We start from the raw sequence: 21,406 nt of genomic DNA on the forward strand, positions 1-21,406 counted from the left end.
TTAAGAAGTAGTTTAGTTAGCAAAGAAGCAAAATATGGGGCAGTTTACCTAGATATTGGTGGCTAATAACATCATGTTCTTTGAAACAGATACTTGTATTGCAGATATCTTCCTACATCTTGTGGGTAGTTTGGGGATGGTTGAGAAGCAAACAGGGGACCCCGCTTGGGCCATCATTCTACTTGGCACAGGTTAAGGCTGCCCGGCCTATGGTGGAGATCCCAAATGACCAACCCTGAGAAAGGCAGAGGCACAGAGTGCTGGAGGGGATCAGCCATGTTCCCTTGAATTTAGAAAGGCAGATTTTACAAGGCTGGCTTCCACAGGAAGGTTGCTTTGGCCCAAGACAGAGCCTGAGCATAGTTGTTTGGGGAGTGGTAAGTTTTGGAAATGGCTATTGTATCAGAAAGGCGAGGCTACAAAATAGGGCTCAACTCTCAACTCAGGATGACAAAAGAAATTCCCAGGAGGGAAACTAAGTTAAGATGGATTGATCAGTGTTGAGGACAAGTGGTGTAATATGTAACAAAAGGGAATGACGGAGAACCTTAAAAAATAAATAAATAAATAAATTAATTAAAAAAAAAAAAAAAAAAAAAAAGGGAATGACGGGGCAGAGCTGGGTGACTTTGCTTGTGATGAAGATGTCAGATGTCGAGTGACCAGCCCTGGGAATGGCAGAGGCACAGAGTGCTGGAATTTAGAAAAACAGATTTCTCTTGCCTGTATAAAAAGGGCTTCTCTGTATGGGAAGGGGAGGATGAATGCCAGAAAGAGGACCAGGCCCCCAAGCTGAGGAGAGGGACAGACAGAGAGTACCTGCTATGCTTAATAAATCTTATGGTGTGGGGTAAATTTCAAAAAGGCAAAAATGGACGCATGATGAGCAGATTTTTCAGCATTCTGAAGTTCTGGGCTAGAGGGCTTGATGCTTGCTCAGTAGCCCCTAGTATGTCAGAAAGCAAATAGTTGGAGAATACTGAAGAGAAAAATGTTCTGGTTGACCAGAAACTCAGAGTGAAGCAGGCAGCATAGTAGAATGAAAAGAGAATAGGTTGAAGTTCAGAATTGGGACCCAGGCTCCATTACTTTTAGACTGAAATCTGAGGGACATCACTTGGTTTCCCTGAATATTTGTTTTCTCATTTTTCAAGTAAAATGGGAAAAAATGTCACTGCTTTACAATTTTTTTGTTAGACTCAAAGGAGGTAAGTGAAAACTTCAAGCTTGGTATATAAGGGGTAATAAATGGTCATTTTTGAAAACTAGACTTGGCGGTACACACCTGTAATCCTAGCATGTGGGAGGCTGAGGCAGGAGGATCACCATGAATTTGAGAACATTCTATATTACATAGTGAGTTCAATGCCAGCCTGAACTATACAGAGAGACCTTGTCTCCATAGGTAGACGACAGACAGACAGACAGACAGACTGACTGACTGACTGACTGACTGACTGACTTGACTGACAGACCAGTTGATTTACTGACTGACCAAGCAAGCAAGCAAGCAAGCAAGCAAAAACTGAAACATAGGATGTAATGCTAAAAAGCATGTACCTTCCTGAGTGGCATTATCAGAGTATTCTGGACCTTTTGCGGGTTTGGCAACTGCATTCCATTTTTAGATCTGCCATTTATATGGGACACTAATAAGCTGAGTTATGTCTGGGTACAAGGCAGTGGTTTTCAAGGATCTGTTCACAGGATAGACAGAAGAGGAGGGCTTAGGGAACTTATCTTTGGGAGAGTGGGTGCACAAACTGGGGATGTTTAAAAATAACCCCCAGGAAATATGACAGTTCTTCGTAAGTATTGGGAAGGTTGAGATTTGGCAAAAAACTAATCTGTACTGGGACAACCCCAGAGAATAGAACTACCTTGGAAAGCAGTAGAGTGGTTAAACTTTCTAATAATCATCCCTGGATAGGCAGCCTCGAGCTATCCAGAGCTCTGTGATTATACCGCAACTGCAAAATCAGTGCAAAGAAAAACCTGGCTTTGGTGTGCATCATTCCTGGCCTGGTGGGTGGATCTGGATGAGTGTCTGTCTCACGGGAGGCATAGATGTCGCCAGGAAGACCACCTACATGTGAAGGAAACCCATGTTTACCTGGGAGGGAGGCTGGGCTCAACTGGCTGAGTTTCTTGAAGTTTTGTTTTATTTTTTTAATGTATTTAGTATCAGGTCTATAGGGTCTCACTTCACAGATCCCACTCATCGTGATCCTCCTGTTTTCAGCCTCCCAAGTGCCGGGATTAGAGGTGCATGCCACCATGTCCAGTCTCATTCACGGTCTGAGTGCGCCCCAGGGTCAGGGCCAGCACAGCATGCGGGGATCGAACCGTGATCTGTGCGTCTGCCTAAGCAGGCGCTTTAGTCTGTCTGCTGAACTATCTGGCCAGCCCCCCTTGAAGTTTTAAATGGCTATGATTTTGAATTTTTTTTTTTTTTTTCAGAACCGGGTATTGAACTCAGGCCCTTGCACTTGCCAGGGAAGTGCTTATTCCACTGAGCCATCTCCCCAGCCCCATGGCTATGATTTTGAAATTTCAAAACAATGTTATTAAATACTAACCAACCATCTTAATCGTGTAATCTTAAAGAAAAATGTAAAACAAAATAAAATAAAAGAAATCCTTTGAAGTAGTGGGGAAATATGGGCTTTGAAGCCAGACAGATCTAAATTAGCTTCTAGGTCTGCTCTCTGTTATCTGCAGAAGTGATTTGGGGCAACATATTTAACCTATCTAGAACCCAGTTATGTGTGTGATAAGGTGCTTGTGAAGGTTAAATAAGGCAATCCATGCCACATGCTCAGCATGGTTACAAGTGCTTAAATAATGCTGGCTGCTATTGCTGGTATATTTGCTAGTATTATATCAAGTTGAGATGTGCAATAGGCTTTATCAGACCAGCCATGGCCTTCAAGTGAGTGTCCCACAGAGATCTGGGCAGAGATGGACAGCAGGATCTAAAGTGAGATAACCCAGCACATCTGCAGTAGGTTCATTCCGTGGCCCTGGGTACAGACAAGCATGCAAGATCATTAAAAGATGACCAAAAGGGGTGCCTGGAAGATTCTAAGCAAGCCGGGTATAGTTAGCAAGTGAATAAGCTGTGGCTAGGACCCACCCAGGTCTTCAAGAAGCAGCTAGAAAGTGGGCTGGGGCAGGGTGCCAGAGGGCTGTTATTCTGCCCAGCAGTGTCCTTGTCCTGGGCCAACTGCATACACACAGGCCTGGCTTCATAGTCTTTTGTTGCTGAGGCTCAGCCCGGCCGTAAGGAGTCTTGGAGCCAGGTTGGCCTAAAATCTCCAGGAGGAAAGACTGCTGCCGCCGCCAATTCTCATAATCCCGACACTCTTTTCAGACAATCAGGCTGATGTGCAATTAGCTGTTGTAGATGGAAAACCACGTATGTGGAAATGTGATTTCTGCCATTTTCTGGAAATGCAGGAGGAAGTGAGATGAGTGACCACAGAGAGAAGCCAGGCAACTGGCTCTGTCCCTTCCCTCCCACCGTTCTTCCTTCCCTCCCGCCTGCCGCTTTCTCTGTCCTTTTCAGTGCCAGTGGTAGAACTCTGGAGCCTCACACATCTCAAGCACACTCTTCACTGCTGAGGCCCACCCCATCTGCCCACCCAACACTTCATTTGTGGCACACCAGGCTGCTAGGTCTCCTAGGGTCCCGCTGTGTTCAGCCAGGAAGAGGAAAATAAGGCCAAAGATGTATTTTAAAGGTGATTCAAATGTGTATTTGGCAAACAGGACAGTTAATATAATCAAGGTAGATAAACACTGACACAAAGATGTGCATTTGAGAAGAGTACAGTGTTGAGTTAGAATAGCAAAAGAAAGTTTGACATTGAACAACTAAAATATTAAGGATAACTTTTAGATTAAAAACAGCTGAGCTGGATGCAGTGGCATACACCTATCTTCGAGGCTGAAGCTAGCGGATTTTGAATTTGAGCCCCACTGTGGCTACATAGGGAGACCCTGCCTGAGGTTGGCCACTGGGACAAATCAGTTAAAAGGGTGGGAATGGTGGACATAGTGTTGCTGGGAGAAGGGAGACAGAAAGTTCTGGTTTCTTCTATTGATAGTTGATAATCCTTAAGGTATTTGCAGATCTTCCCAGCACTTTTCACAGTGTAATCAGTGTCCTTTTGAGTGCAGCTTAGCACTTAGTTTTGAATTTAAAAAAAATTACAAATAGGAACTCAGTTTTTAAAAGTTTCAGTTTGAAGTAGAAATGGCTGAATAAAGACAAAACCAAACCCTACCCCTCCAGTCTCTTGCCCTGACTCCACCTCGCTGTTCTCTGCCCCAGCTCCTAGCCTAGTGCCTGACACCAAGGGGGCCTCATTTTTGGACCACGTGATGGTAGGTTTTTCAGGACAGGTGGTACTTATATCTGGAGTTGATAAAAAGGAGATAAAACCAAATCACCATACATGGCACTAGCATGGGAGACCGTAGGAGATGGGGCAGAATGCTGTGGTCTGCTTCTACACAACACATTTTCCATGTCTGTGGTCACTTGGCTTCCTTTCTTTCCCTCCTGACCCCTGACAGTACCATCACTATTCTGTCTCACTTTATAGCTGAGCTCCTGAAGCTCAGAGAGCTTCAATGTCTGGGCCTCCCACAAGCTGGAAGGAGAGGATGAGATGGTCTCTGAGGTTCCTTCAGGGCCTACTGTTATTGCTGTGAGGTCTCTGGCTATTTAACTGCTCTGAGATCTCCTGGCCAAAACAAACAGGCAGACATGTGACAGCAGGTAGACTGAGTTTTCCCAAAATTTGACTGACTTTTTCCATTTCTGTGTGGATGACTGAGGTTGTGATGATGAGAGTGGCATTTACCTCATCAGAGAAGCAGTGCTTTTGATGATAGGCTTGCGCTTTGGGGCAACTGGACATATCAGCCATCAGCCCAAGGGATATCACTTTCTGAATCATGTTTTGACTGTCTGACATGACTGAATACAGGCCAGGGTTCTACCTCTTGCTTTGCTGTGGAATCAGAGACTTGAGGCAGAAGTGACCGTTGGTTAAAGCTCATTGAGATCCAGAAAATCAAGTCCATTTTTGATCCACTTTGTAGAGCCCATAACACACGACAAAGAGAAAGATCTGTTGCCGTGACCTGGACCAAGAAAGACTTCAGAAATCTATTTTAAAATTTATGAGATAAGAAGAACTTGAGTCACTGTATAACAATTTCTATGAAGGGCAAGGTTCTGGAAAGATTTTTCAAGTCACAAGCATGCTCTTTACCCTTTCCCTGAGTTCTAAATCCTATTTAAGACAAGAGAAGGAAGCAGGGAGAGGAGAAGAGAGAAGGCAGGGGAGAAGAGACAGCCCCAAAGAATGACTGCTGTATATAACAGTTATTATGTTGGAGTCTAAACCTGTAGATAGTTTCCAATTCTGAAAGTGAACTTCTTCATGAATTTGCTTTTTTTGTGCAAAGCCCTTGGTGTTTCTTTGTGAATCTATCTCTTGAATTCTGTGTGGCTTTGCATTTCTATGACTGTAACATCTTTTTTTTTTTCACTCACAACTTCAGCTTTGCATGAAAACTTGGAATAGAGAGCTTGATACCCATCCTGCCGGGTTTCAGCGGCCTCTTCTCCCTTATGAGGTCTCCTCTCACATATACATTCTGCTATGGCGGGGGTGGGAGGAGGCTGATTGAAAGGCACCTGACACTGTGGCTTCTGGCCCTTCTTTTAGAGATGGTTCTGGCATGTTTGGAGCAAGCAGATCGTCCATCCACTGTTGTTTTTTTTTTTAATAAAACATAAATAGCACCGTTTATGGCTTCCACTATTCAAACAGCAGTTGAGCTTAAGAGGAATCACTCATTTTAATGGTTCTAACACTCATTTCCAGCCAGCCGTGCTGCTTTGTCAAGCTTTTCCTGAATTAGAGGAGGACTGGCTGGGAAGAGAAGAAAGCTCGGCAGGAGCTGAATAGAGGCTTCTAGGGCTGGAGGCAGCTGGATCTGCACAGAACTGCTGGCTGGCTTTCTTGTCCCTGCATTCAGTTCCTCTGTTGCCCCAGGACTGAGACTTCTGGGAAGCAGAGCCCAGCTGGTGTCTGAGAGACACATCATGCAAAAATCCAGATAAAAATATGCCCCGTTTTCTCTTAGAGTCACACTCCCAGGAAAGCCAACTCCATTACCCCTCATTGAATTGCCATAGAAGCATCTTCCTCAGAAAATGAACTTAATACATAGGTGCCATCAGCAACCCTGATGGGGGCAGGCTGGCAGTTAAAAAAATATACCAGGTAATAAGCTTAGTGATATGCCTGGCAGAAAATTGTTACTACCTTTAGTCCCATTTTATGGATGAAGAAACCAAGGCTGACGTTGCATAAGGTTGCGCTGTTACTAAGTGATGGAGCCCAGACTCATACCCACATCAGAGTTTAGTTCCCATTGCTTTTTGTAGCATCCTTTGCTACTAGGTGCACAGAAGTGCATCTTGGGAAGCACTGTCAAAGCCCAAAGGAACACTGGATGCTGGGACAAGCCCTCCAGAGTAGGGCCAGGAGCAAGTGGGGTCATGCTGGGAGGTGACTACAAACAGGGCAGCAGTGAAAGCCTTCTAAAACCCTGAGCACTCCCGCCCACAGCTCTCCAACTCCTTTACTTCACTCCTGAATTCCTTGAACTGGGCATGGAGTAAAAGATGCTACACTTAACATGCCAGGGCCTGGAGAGCTATGGTTCTGTGACAAAATGCCACTTTGCTTAAGGAGTCCATCTCCAGCGCTGTTGCCTGGGTGCCACGTAAGTGGAAAGTCAGATGCACAGGAAGATTTTGTGTTCTGCTTTCAAACGGTTGATGACATTCAAGCAGATGCTAGTATCTTTTTACTGTTCTATTGCTGCAGACATCTTTGCCCAGAGAAGGAAGGTTTCAGCAAAAGGGTTTCTTAATTAAATATTTCCTGGTGCCAGATTAGCACTCCGAAGGCAGCGGTGGGTTCCATTAAAGCATGAACTTTACTCCCACAGCTGACAGCTGATTAATGTGTTAATTAGAAACCCTGCCCCCTCCCCCAGTTACCCGAATCTTCTCTTAAACCCAGCAGAATGTATATATCATGCTCATGTGGGTAACCTCATGGCATACTTTGGCTTTGACTTTGGACGTTTATATAAAAATGAAGGCTCAGTTGCCAACATGAATAGCTTTCTTTCTTTCCAGGGAAATACAAGATGGAAAGAGTTATAGGAACCAGAAATCCTGCCTTTCAGCTTTCTGGTATCAAGAGCAAGTGCTATTTCTGCTGAGGTGGTGTCTTTTGAGCAGTTTGGTGGTGTAGGTTGCCACGCATTTATTTCACAGGAAAGGAGTGAATCCATCAGGCCACTGAGCTTATAAGTACTACCCTGGCAGCCAGCCACCAAAATATAAATACTCTAAATGGACTAAAGGAAATGTTCATTCTGTTGTTTAGAATTGGACACATCCCAGGAAGGTAAATTTAATCTTTTGGAGGATTGCTGTTCTAGAGTTGAATGGAACACACATTTGTTTATCTCTTTGGTGATCTTTTTGTCTTCCTGGTGATACATTATGTATTTGTGATACGAAGCCTTTCAGCTGTTTTGCTCAATGGCATTGCATTTGCTGATTGTTTGTTCCTCAGATTGGCATCATTAAACAGCGGCAGCCTCCATCCAATCTGGGACCTGTTAGGGAGACAGGGGGAACCAGAGAGACCAGGTTCCAATAGAAACAAAGCTGGGGAGGAATTAGGGAGAAAGCATTTCAGAACTCAGGGAGTTGAGCTCTGCACTTCTTAATCTTTATCTTCTAAAATATCTGAAGGAATTTTGGTACTTGGCATAATGAGGAAAAAATAGTGCCTCAAAAAGTAAAATAAGGGCTGGTGAGATGGCTCAGTGGTCTAAAGCACCTACTTAGAACAAGCTTAGCAAAGCACAGGGACCGTGGTTCAATCCCCCAGCACCACATGCCAGCCAGCCCCGCCCCCTGGTGGGCTGAGCTGGCCACACACACAAATAAATAAATAAATAAATAAATAAATAAATAAATAAATAATTTTTTTTAAAAAAGTAAAATAAAATGCAATTTAAAGCTGTCCATGGATACCCCTGCTGTACCAGAACTCAGAAAACCACACTTCATGAGTCACACAGAGTATATTTCACAGGCATGCAAATGTTACTTTATTACAGAGAGAGACACAGTATATATTTTCACCCAACTACCATATCTTAAGTAATCAGCTCAGGCTCTTATGATGAAATCTTTAATTACTATAAGTGTGTCATTACTTAGATGTTGAATGAATGATGGTCCTGTGTTTTATCGCTTCACATGATATAGCCATTTGTGCAATAAATTCATTGACCTCATCTTAAATGATGTGTCCTGTAAGGCAGACTTGATTCATTGTTTCTTAAGTGACAGTTTTTTTCCCCTCTAATAATTTTTTCTTCATCAGAAAGATTGGGTTTTTTTGTATTTTTAGGTCAGTGTTCTGAATTGCAATGTAATAAGGCAAAACGAGGTACACATTCACACTCACATTACCTAGAAACAAGCCCCTCATAAAACAAGCACACCACTGCCGAGCAATCTGGATGGGGCAGAAAACCAAGCTGTGGAGGTTCAGCCTCTGCTTTAATGGGAAAGCTTGATGAAGTAGGATTTTGCTTTTAACTTTGATGTGTGTAATTCTTTTTATGTGGAAATAGATAAAATATGGAGGAAAATTCTCATTTGATTATTAAGATAGATCTATGGGCATCCCTAATTCACCCATGAATTACATGAATAAAAGAGAGAACATTTAAATTATACAGTATTTAGATTGTTGGGGCTGGTGAAATAGCTTAGCGCATAAGCATCTGCCTGGCAAGTACAAGGTCCTGAGTTCGATTCTAGGAAAAATAGAAAAAGAAAGAAATAAAGATGCTGAGAATGTTATTATTATATTTCACTCCACTTGAAAATATTTATAGTATTTAGAAATAATACTTGAGAAAACAGGAATACTCTTAAGGCCAAAAAATTCAACCTGGAAATTAAAAAAAAATCAAAAATTTCGGAAGACTTTTCTTCTTTATGGTTAAAAAATAAGATCCCCCCCAAAGAAAATGCCAGAAAATTGGCTTATTATTTTAATTAGTTTAATACATTGATAATGTTTTTCAGCCCATGAGTATAGAAGGAAAGGAAGCTTCAAGTTTACAGATTTACGTTTTAGGCTTTCTATAGAGGCCTCCTATTGAGATGGAGATGGGGCTTTTATTTCACAATGGAATTTAAATGCCACATCATTATATGTTAATTTTTTAAGTAATGTTTGTATAGCATGTTTTCAATGCTAGTTCACTTAACCTATATCTCAATGAGAAATTGAGACTCTGATGGATTTTGTGGCTCTCTTCTCAGAAGCAGTTCTGCATGTATTTGCAAACTGAGCATTACATTTGGGATAAAAACTTCCCTTGATTCAGAACAATCTGAAACACTGTAGTCAAGGATGGGAGACCATGAACATTTATTTTTAATACTTTAGTGACTGCAATTGAAAGAATAGGCATTGTGATCACTAAATGGCACTCAGCAAAAATGTCCTCAAATTTCACAAGAAGTATTGTGAAGGAGCAATTTGATATGACAGCAGACAGAAAAAACTGATGGAGCCAATAAGTGTATTTTATTCACTCTTACACTGTCAACTTTATTACCTATAAATATCAGTGAAAAAAGAGAGAAGGGAAAGAGAGGATTTGCACATACAGTCCCACATCTGCCGTGCCAGTGATCGCCCACAATCACATGCCGGCCTGCCACCACTGTTTACAATCAAGGAAAGCTGAGAGTTAAGTGCGATGAGTAATCAAATGCCCAACATATGTTGTTTTCACATTGTTTATGTGACCAGTCATTATTAAAATTTATCATCTTTTCATTTTATCACTTTACAATAGTTAAAAAAAAATTCACTCACACCAACGGAACACTCTGTACAACAAAACAGGGTCCCATTAAGACAATATTGGAACCAGCACTTTATTGGGGGAGAAACTAGAATTTAGTAACCCACCTTTGACTGAGTTTCACAATTCTTCCTCTGTTGCTCTGTGGCTTGAATGCTGAGGATATGACAAAAAATACTAATAATAAGAAGAAAAAGATTGTGTGTATAAAATTCTGTCCAAAAAAAAAAAAAAAAAAAAAAGTGAGGCACTGAAGGAACTATTGAAAATTTTGACATCTGTTTATCTGTTTATAGCTATGGCAAGATTACTCATATTAATTCTTGTTTAAAATGCCATATGAAGGAAAGACATTTGTGCAAACAAGAGTCATATTTGAATTGTAGATCATGTCTTCACCATCTGTGAGAGCTGATGGTGTTGCAAAATTAATGTGTTAATGAAATCACAATAATTTCTCCAAAGTAATGGGTTCCGAAGCTGAGAATGACTATTTTTTGAACTTTGATGTCTAGTGATTTCCAATTGGGAAAAGCTCTCAGCCTTTAATTAGTTCTGCAGCCCAACTTTAAAATAAATTTGGCATTGTCTTCCTTTTGCCAGGAGTAGATTTTGATAGGGGGGAAAAAGCCATAACAACTTTTGGAAAATGTTCTCTGGTGTTTGAAAAGTTGTTAAATAAGACTGCCTGCCAAGAAATGTCACCAAAAATTCTGACTACTGAGAAAGAGTGGGCAAACAGCTCAAAAAATAATTCTAGCTTGCTGCAACATCACAGGTTGGGAATAGCTAAACCTCACACAGACTTCATGACTAATTCCAAGTTTCTCCTTGGAAGCCAGACGTAGTGATGTTCAGTGCTTTGTGTTATTGGTTAACACAGCACACCCTTTCCAACTGCATTATTGGACACAGTCAGTAGTTCAAAGTGACTTTGCATGTGGAGAATTTTAAAGGGTTATGTTTCATGTCCACTGGACCTTCTGGAGAATCCTTTCCTCCAAAACAATTTAGATTTGTGTTCACAGTGAGCCTCTTTGACAGGTGAAAATATGAGGGCAGCTATACAGGGCAGGTCTATGTACTTCTTTTAGTAGAACCATCTTCTGTCATGCTTGACAACACAATTTCTTAAAAGAGAATAAGAGACTGTGATCATTGCTATTCCAAAGTTAATGTTTATAAAACAAAGCCATCATTTCACAAATATTTCAGAAGTTTACCTTTTAGAAGGAAGCACTTCAGCCTGTTTGAGAAATTGTGATAAAGTTTGAACGAGCCTTTATGTGAAACTTGAAACGCCATCTACCCAAGGAAGTTGCTTATCTTACCTGTTGTGGTTTCTCGTTGCTGTGTTGTAGGTATGTGACTGGTGTAAGCACATAAGACACACAAAAGAATACCTGGATTTTGGGGACGGGGAAAGAAGGCTTCAGTTCTGCAGTGCAAAATGTCTCAATCAATACAAAATGGACATTTTCTACAAAGAGACACAGGCCAACCTCCCAGCTGGGCTGTGCAGTACACTACACCCTCCCATGGAAAACAAAGCAGAAGGCACCGGGGTGCAGCTGCTCACTCCAGACTCTTGGAATATCCCGCTGACAGATGCTCGGAGGAAGGCCCCCTCCCCGGTGGCTGCAGCTGGCCAGAGCCAGGGCCCTGGCCCATCGGCGTCCACCACCGTCTCTCCATCTGACACTGCCAACTGCTCTGTCACTAAAATCCCCACGCCAGTGCCCAAGTCCATCCCCATCAGCGAGACTCCAAACATCCCTCCTGTCTCCGTCCAGCCACCTGCTAGCATTGGACCCCCCCTCGGCGTCCCGCCTCGCAGCCCTCCCATGGTGATGACCAACCGTGGCCCCGTGCCACTGCCCATCTTCATGGAGCAGCAGATCATGCAGCAGATCCGCCCGCCCTTCATCCGTGGGCCCCCGCACCACGCCTCCAACCCCAACAGCCCTCTGTCGAATCCCATGCTGCCCGGCATCGGGCCCCCGCCCGGTGGCCCCAGGAACCTGGGCCCCACCTCCAGCCCCATGCACCGGCCCATGCTGTCGCCCCACATCCACGCCCCAAGCACCCCCACCATGCCCGGGAATCCTCCGGGCCTGCTGCCCCCGCCGCCCCCGGGCGCACCCCTGCCAAGCCTACCCTTCCCGCCGGTGAGCATGATGCCCAACGGCCCTATGCCGGTGCCCCAGATGATGAATTTTGGGCTGCCGTCGCTCGCCCCTCTGGTGCCGCCCCCCACGCTGCTCGTGCCATACCCGGTGATCGTGCCCTTGCCCGTACCCATCCCCATTCCCATTCCCATCCCCCACGTCAATGATTCCAAGCCCCCCAACGGGTTCTCCAGCAATGGGGAGAACTTCATTCCCAGCGCCCCGGGTGACTCCTCGGCGGCGGGCGGTAAGGCCGGCGGACGCTCCCTGTCGCCCCGGGACTCGAAGCAGGGCTCGTCCAAGTCGGCGGACTCGCCGCCCAGCTGCTCCGGCCAGGGCCTGAGCCTGGCGCCCGCACCCGCGCTCCAGGAGCTCGGCCGGGGCGAGGTAGTGGACCTGACGCGGCGCGCAGGCAGCCCCCCGGGTGCAGGCGGTGTGCTCGGCTTCCCCGGGGTGCTACAGGGCCCGCAGGACGGAGTCATCGACCTCACCGTGGGCCACCGTTCTCGACTGCACAACGTGATCCATCGCGCGCTGCACGCGCACGTCAAGGCAGAGCGCGAGCCAGGACCCGCAGAGCGCAGGACCTGCGGCGGCTGCAGGGATGGGCACTGCAGCCCGCCCGCGGGCGGGGACCCCGGCCCGGGCGCCCCCGCAGGCCCTGAGGCGGCCGCGGCTTGCAATGTCATCGTGAATGGCACGCGCAGTGCCGCTGAGGTCGCCAAAGGCGCCGAACCGCCCCCGGAGCAGCCGCCTCCACCGCCGCCGCCGCCCAAGAAGCTGCTGTCGCCTGAGGAGCCGGCGGTGAATGAGCTGGAGTCGGTCAAGGAGAACAACTGTGCTTCCAACTGCCACCTGGATGGGGAGGCGGCCAAGAAGCTGGTGGGGGAGGAGGCCTTAGCGGGGGGCGACAAGTCGGACCCGAACCTTAATAACCCTGCGGACGAGGACCACGCCTATGCTCTGCGGATGCTGCCCAAGACTGGCTGCGTCATCCAGCCTGTGCCAAAACCCGCGGAGAAGACTGCCATGGCCCCGTGCATCATCTCCTCGCCCATGCTCGCCGGGCCAGAGGACCTGGAGCCGCCGCTCAAACGGAGGTGCCTCCGAATTAGAAATCAGAATAAGTAAAAGGTTTGTATGTCCACTGAGGCGCTCCTCCAACAGATAGGGCCTCATGCCTTGCTGTTTGCAACAAGGCCAAGACACCAGAGTTTTGTTAATAATAGTGATTTTTATTTTTACCTTCCGAGTTTTACAGTACACTTTGTGTGATCTCGTACTGTGGACGATTTGGTCTAACACCAATGGCACTGAACAGTTGTTTAGTAGCATCATTCTCATTTTACAGCTAAGGAAAGAGCCACAGAATGTAAGTGCTGTGCCCAAGGTCATGAAGGGCAAAGCTTGGTCTTGGGTCCAAATTGAAACACTCATTTTAATTACACTACCCTACTGAAGGAAAGGAGGATGTGGAAGGGAGGAGAGATTATTTGGAGAAACTAAATGTCTTGAGGGGCCAGGGCAGTGCTGAAGGCAAGGAACTTGTGAGCTGGGCCACTCCCTAGAATCTGTATTTGTCACTGGCACAAGGTCCCAACTCACTAAATTTTATAGCTAACCACGGATGCTAGCTGTAGGATAAGACTAAGTACTAACCTTCCATGGATGTGTATGCCAGCTGAAACCAGGCCACAAAGCCATATTTGCCTGGAGTGCTGATGGAGCAGCAGCTCCTAACTTCTGGGCATGGGTGTCTTCCTTTGGTTCGTTACCAGCCAGTATTCCACAAGATGGACTAAGCATCAGTGATCCACTTTGCGCTCCCCTTTTTGGGGGTTCAGGCTCTGGACTGACTGGTGCTTAGTCAACAAGGAAAGTTCGGCCTTGCTAAAGTGAGAGTGCACATCTCTGACCTTAGTGGAAAATCCTGCTCTGTGCTAAGAGAGCCAGTGAGAATCAGTGGCGACTGCTGCAGTGAGAGGTAGGGGGCCAGCATGTGTGCTGCCACAGCCAAACGGCCTTGTTTGCTCCCCTAGGCAATCCTGGTGGAATAGGGATCAGAGCACATTGCCAAGGAGGCAGATACTGCTTTGAGATCTTGTCCAACTCAGAGTTGCTAAGTGGGGGAACCAGACCCAAAACCTGAATGTTCACTTCCACCCAAGTAGGCATCAAGCAGATCAAAATTCAGTTGAATTTATCACCTGTTTATGGACAGCAGAGAAATGATCATTTGTTGAGCATTTAACTTGTGCTCTCCTCTTTCTGGGATACAGAGTATCATGGGGGGGGATATAAAGTATGATACCTTGCCGGCCTGTGCCTAGCCTCTACACACTGTCTGGGAGGGCTCTAAACCCAGGGAGGAAAGACACTTGGAGAGGGGAGGCAAGAAATAATTGCTCACGTTTGTGGCACCAAGTGTTTTTCAGTGGTACTTATTTGAGTCTGTAAAACAATTATCAAGATTTCGTTCTATTGATGAGGAATCTGAGACAGAAAAATTATGTGACTTGCCAAAGGTTACCAAATTAGTAAGCAGAGCTGATTCATACGCAGGTCTTCTGACTCTAGAGTCACATGTCCTTTATCCACTGTAGGAGGACAGAGGAGCCTTCCCTCATCATTCTACTTGCTAAAATCATGTAATCTACTTCAGTTGTCTTGAGGGGAAGAAAGTTCCTAAAAAAACAACCAAACCAGACCTCTACTTACCAGCTTCCTCAATTTTTAAATTTTTTAAAAAATTTATTTATTTATTGGTGGTACCAGGGATCTAACTCAGGACCTTGTGCTTACCAGGCAGGCACTTATTTCACTGAGCTGTCTCCCCAGCCCTCAATTTTTAAAAGACAGTATTTAATTCTTATTTTTGTAGCTGCAACCACCCTAGACTACTAACCCATTACTCCATGTTGGGACATAAAAACATGGAGTGTAACGCTTGAGGTGATGTGTGCATCTCTAAGCTGGAGTATTTACATGGGCACCTGACTTAGCCCCAGGTCTGCTTGGGGAGCACAGAACTAGAGCAAGGCCTTGTTGGGCGGGGCAAGAAAAGTTTCTTGGCTACTGTGCTTTAAAGTTGTATTTTCCGCTGATGGCTGTAGCAGTAGAAGCAGAACACTAGAAATGAGTGCTCCCTTCCTGGTGGTGCATCTGTAAGTTCTGCTGTCTGAAGATGAATGGCTTCAGCCTTCTCTTGGTGACTTCAACTGAAAATGTTCCTGGTTTGTTCACAAGAGTAACTTAATCTGCTTGACAAAACTTTGAGTAATGGACATGTATGTGACAAAACAGTGACCATCTGCAAAAAATCAGAAAGCATTGGGAATTGTCATTGCAAATGCATCCAAGGATCACCTGTTCAAATGATACTGAAGGAAGAATGGGAGGGTGAATACTTTACCATCATCATCAGGGTGAGAAGTGACGAGAGTAGAAACACTAGCCTGTAAGGAGCATGGGACCAAAAGACCATGAAAGCATACAATATATGATGGTTATTTGGAAGATCTCTGCTTCTGAATAAAGAATCAGGTGAGGGTCATGTATAGAGACCAGAATCATTATGAAAAATATTAAGCTGACTTCAATCAACCAGCGACAAAATTATCCAACATCTCTTGAGACTGGAGAGTTCTTTTTATGGTCAGCCTCCCCAAAATTACAGTTTTCCCTAGTCAGAAATATTCAGGCTTTGCTCACTATGGAGAGGTGACAAGGTGAGTGATTTAAGAGTGGAGAAGAACCTCCTCTCCTGCACTAAATCACACCTTCCCCGGGCCTCTGTGGCTTCGTGTCACCTCATAGCACAGCCTAAACTGCCGTAATTCACTCACTGTCTCAGGCCCTGCCTGATCTTCTGGGATCACTTAGTGCTGCTTTTCTTCTATACCGTCAGAAACCCGGCCTGTTCATACAGTTGAACAAATGGGAAATGCATCCATTAATTAAAGGGCATGTAGTTTTTGTGCCCTAATGGTGGACACTGTTTGGTAACATGTAAAACCAAATGAAAGCATTAAAAGCCAAAAGCAAAATGCAGACTTAGATGCAGTGGACAAGGTGGTGAGCAATTTTCCCATGTGCTTATTGGTAATTCATGACGTGATTTATCACAAGAGAGTTTGTTAGCAACTGCAGTCTGTATCTTTCATCCTCCTGTGTCTGCCTTTCTCATACTATATTAAGATTTTAAAAAAAATTAGAAGAGTTCAAAAGCAAACTGTATCTTGATATCAGTGGCCCAGCCACAATTGTCTCCAAAGAAGTCATATTTTTTAGTTCTTTGCAAATGATAGTCCACCACTTCCATTTTGAAGTTATTCTGTTCCTGCTTACCTGACTTTTATGCATTCTTATTTGTTGATATAACTGCAGGTGATTTCAGTGGGCAGATATTTCCTGAAATGTGGAACTAATTAAATTTTAACTGAAGATTTTGAAAGACTATAAGCTCCCTTCAAACTCTGAATATTAGTTTTGCAGCTTCTATAGTTAGAACCCCCCCCAATAATAAGAAAAACATTGTATAAACATTTCCTAAACTATTCTACCCACAAAGAATTCCATTTATAAATGGAATACTCTCTTCTTTGTGCCTGAGAGCTTGGGGGATAGCTGTTTGTATTTGTACATTTTCAGAATTTCTATAGTTTACAGTTGTTTATGGTACATCAGGGAGTTCAGAATAACCACTTGCAAATGTTTCAAGATATTCAAAAGAAAATACTCCCCCTCCTCAATTTCCCAGGGAAATGACATCTTCTCTTCAAGTAAAATAATCAATGGAAAAAATGTGTTTCAGGAGTAACCCTTTCACTCCTACTTACTCATTCTCCAGCAATAACAGGTCTGTACAGCTTCCTACATTCCTCCATCTAAGGCCCTAGAAATATGTAAGAAAACATTGATAGAAATACTAAAACAGGAGACTCCTTCGGCCTAAGCCCATGACACTATTCCAGGCTGACCAGTGGTAATTCGACGTTTTATTTTCTCAGTATAAACTGCAGGTAATTTGGACTTCTTGTAGTTTAGTGCTGAGTTTAGCCACAACCCTAGGAGAAACTGTTTCCAGGCAAGGGGTATACTCATTAGGGAGGCCAAAGATGACCACAAACCATGTACCAGTTTAATTTTTAAAAAAATAATTAATGTTTTTAATTAAATCAGTATTTTTATTTTTTGTCCATAATTTTATTGAGAAATAAAAAGCAATGAGACAGTTTCAAATCAAATTAGTAGAACAGTTCCAATAATTAACACATTGCATACTGCCTTCCTAGTGGTTATTTGTTGTACAAGATGCAGACATGATATCCTATTTACAAACACTATTAGAACAAATCCCTCTATTCCTTGAGTTAAGAGAATGTAGCTATATATCTATCCTAATCATTTTGAATACACAGATAACCAGTTTAATTTCTCAGACTGCAAATTTCAAGAGACTAGGTTGTCTTGGAGGAGGCAGGAAAGAAAGCCCACACATTCAAAATAATACAGTGGTGCCTACTTTTTCAATAAGGTAAGCAAAGCAATAAGAAATTGACGCAAGTTGAATGTGCTCAGATCTTATGCCAGGCTTAACCTACTTCATATTCCAATATTGATAATTTTTAGAATGGCTATTTGTGACAGTAGTTAAGTTAGAGCTTAGGGACTCTGGGTGGAGGCAGTTGGCAGCTTGTTTCTAGGGAAACAGACTTCTGAGAGGCACAGGAAGCCACAGTGTCATGTCATGCACACCTCTGATGGTGAGGGCCCAGGAGAATGCTTGCTGTGCTCACTGTAGACTTTCAGTGACAGCTTTCAGGATGACCTTAGCCATGTCCCATTCGATGAGCCACTGGGTCCTTGTTAACCCTTATAACAAAGGGCTTGAAGATAGTGTGAGCATCTGACTTTTAGGTATTTTTCCAACCAGGTTAAGCGGAAATGTGAAGTGACATATGTGACCAGGTATTTATTACTTTCTGTTGCAATAGCCTTCTGTCTTCAGCATAGCTGGAAGTCGGGCAAGGCAAGAGAAGCACTTAGCACATACACTCTCAAGGAGGACTCAGCCAGGGTGGTGCAGGTGCAACGTTGTCCTGGCTGTGGTCTCGAGAGCTTCTGAGCCAGGTGGCAGCTTCCCCAGTGCTGGGCTCCTGGCCTCCTGGACTAGTCCGTGGATGATCTGCAGCAGCTCCCCCTGCAATGTCATGGAAAGTCAGATTTGCCTCTGCACAGAAGTGTTGTCTTCAGAGGACAATTCTATAGGTTTTTACCTTCAGAGAAAGTATGCTCTGCTTCTCTGAAGGATTATCTTACATTATTATCAGGAAGCATTTGAATTAAAAATTTTCTTGTTGCTCTGAGAAAGTTGAATTAATTGTAAGTTTTCCAGAAAAGTTAGCACTTATTTTTAGTAGTTTTTGCTGTGGACCTATTGTCACAAAACTACCACTGCAGTGATGCAGTATCACGCTTGCCATGGAAAGGTTGTCTTGGTGACAGTCCAAGACAGCATATTCTGAAAGTGGAAGGAAGAAAGAAAAGGAAGCAAGAAGAGATACAAACTAGATGTCTCCCCAGTACTTGGACTTTCAAAGTTTACCCTGCACAGGGAAATGCCATTGCTCTGGAAAAACGGCCCACTGGGGCCCAGAGAGCAGGGTGGCTGGAGTAGAGGCAGGCAGGTCAGTAACAGTGGGGCACTGAAGGGGTGATGTGTGGGAATGCCACCTACTCTCCCTGGCTCTCCTGAGAGTGTACTTGCAAAGGAGCGAGCATTTGGCCAGCTGCTGACAAGCCATCAACCAGAAGGGCACTCGACATAGTCTCTGATGAATCGTTTACCTGTCTCACAGAGTGGCTGCCTGCGTATCATGCGTGAGTCATTTACATTTGCCTTTACGTAGATAAGCATTACAGAAGGCAGAGATATGTGAGGACCAAAACTTGGGACAGTACAGAACACCTGCCTTGTGGCAGAGCACAAGTCTCCACCCAGACAGCCTGCCCTTTCCAGACTCCTACGGAGATGGTGCCCGAAGGACAGATGACAGTCTATTTTCCTTCCCCATGTCCTGCTCTTTTATATCCTTCAGTTGCCATTTTAAGTGCATAACACTCTATATATGGATGGATGTTAATGCATTCTGCGTGTATAAACTTTTTAAAAAGTGCCTTAAAAGAATTTGGGTAGAGAAACAAGTTGACTGGCTTTAAGAGATAAAACAGTTAAGTGCTAGGACAGCATGAGGTCCCAGTTTCAGGGAAAAGGGTTAGAGGCCAGGTGTAAATACTAACTTGAGCAGATTTGTAGATCCCCAAGCATCAAGCTTGAGAAGGAAGTAGGGTGGGTCAGGCATGAGACCATGTGACCATCAATGGCAAGGGGGAGAAGCACAGGGTGAGAAGCGCCTGCACAAACAATACCAAGGCTTGGTTAATAGATTCCAGTGAAAATGGTTAGAACAAATGACAACAATAAACATGGGATTAATCTTTAGTGCTTTAAAATAGTTTCTGAATCTACTCCTAGTAAGTTGGATACAAGACAAGATTTCCCCAAGATTGCCTAACTCTGCCACCGTAGGGCTGAATTGTGGTCATAAGCAAAAGAAATGAAGCACCTGTGCAATTGTGTCTTGTGGCCTAATGCAAAACCATGACTAGGGAGATGGGTGACTCCAAACTGACCTGCCTTCGCACGGATGATGGACTCAGGTTGTGACATGTCAAAGCATCATGGTCCCATCCAGATACTTGACTGTGACAGCAATGGTTGTACCATCATTTACGTTTGCAGCCCTATGGTATTTTGTGTTATCTCTTCTTTGATTGCAAGTTGCATTTTGTTTTGCTTAAGAAGAGAAGAATGTGACTGAAGTATTTAAAGACTAGAAGGATACACATACTTTACTGATGCATTTGAAATGAAACTCTGACCTTATGTCACCAAAAGGTAGTTTAAAACGTCTATCTCACCCTCATTTGCATGGTTTATTTCCCTAGACATGTTCTTGGTATGGAAAATGAATGATATTTCCATACAGTATGCATCTCTATTTGTAACGATAGCCTCCTTGCAGCTGGCTTGGTGCTCCAAGTGTTTCTAAAATGTTACTGTCTTAAATTTGAGCCAACCTACAGTAACAAATTATTTAGGAGCAAAGTGGCCAAACTGCATTTGGTGAGAGAAGGGGAAACCCTATATTTCATCCTTCGCTTTTGTTTTGGAAATTTCAACTGTAACATGATCTCTTTCTAAAGAAATCTATACACACATTTTAAAAATTGTGCAGATTGGGTGTTGTGGGAACAAGAACGATCAGGTTTAAGTTTCTCTGTGAGGTTCTGCATCCCATCAACAAGCCCTTTTGATATTTTAAACCCATAGTTAGAGTAATTTCAAGATATTTGGAGCACATGTGGTTAAATGTAAAACTTTGTCATTATGATTTGTTAGATGCTTATACTTTAAATATTTATAAGCCATTTTTAAGTACTTTATCCAAAAGCCCTCTCCCACTATAATACTCTAATTGAGTGGTATCTGAGCATCATTACTGAGGATGCTGAGTGCAGTTGCTGCAGCATGCCGACATTTTCTTCTTGCTTTTCTGGTTTTAATTCAAATGTCATTTTTGGTACATTCAGCTTATTTTAAAGATGTGTAAAAACCCAAAACTTAAACTTTCAGTTGTCTGTGGTTAAAGAAAAAAAGTCCCCAGTTCTCAAAAGGCAAAGTAACTTGAACCCTGTTGAGTTCCACTTCTTTCTTTTACTCAAAGAGTCATTAGTGGGCTTCCCATTAGAGTGTGGGGCCTCGGTCTTCGTCCACGTGAACCTTACCTTCAGCCGTCTTGGAAGGTAAGACTTAGCTGGTCTTTACCATAGGTAGCCTGGTTGGGCCATTTAATAAAAAGAAGAAGGGAAATCTTTTTCCAAATTCAGAATCCATTTAAGCTTCAGAGGTTATAAATCTCGAACAGATCTCAGGCCTCTGGGGCTCCCACACTTTAATGGCTAGCAAAACATAGCTTTCTGGTAAGAATGGGGGAGAAGAAGGCTTAAGAAGGCCCATAAACTTGCTCTGACATCTAATAGCTCTTACCAAACAGTGTTTTCATGAGTTAAATGTAAATGAGTCAGAAACATATAGATTGAATTTCTTTTAAAATACACATGGGTTTAAAAATTAAGGCCAAAGTGCTTGGCAAAATAAGGTTTGGTTTTAG

At 43.8% G+C, this 21,406-nt stretch overlaps 1 protein-coding gene across 3 annotated transcripts in view; it reads left to right on the forward strand.

Moving 5' to 3' along the window:
- Sobp (sine oculis binding protein homolog) overlaps positions 1 to 21,406 on the forward strand; it is a 171,555-nt gene that overhangs the window by 140,074 nt on the left and 10,075 nt on the right. For all 3 annotated transcript variants that reach the window (XM_023722352.1, XM_023722353.1, XM_023722354.1), the window contains one exon: positions 11,364 to 13,304. In XM_023722352.1, the coding sequence (XP_023578120.1) occupies positions 11,364 to 13,301 (1,938 nt within the window). In that variant the 3' untranslated portion in view covers positions 13,302 to 13,304. The remainder of the gene's footprint in view (positions 1 to 11,363; positions 13,305 to 21,406) is intronic.

This window comes from Octodon degus, unplaced genomic scaffold (genome assembly GCF_000260255.1).
Source record: "Octodon degus isolate 3935 unplaced genomic scaffold, OctDeg1.0 scaffold00090, whole genome shotgun sequence".
NCBI lineage: Eukaryota > Metazoa > Chordata > Mammalia > Rodentia > Octodontidae > Octodon > Octodon degus.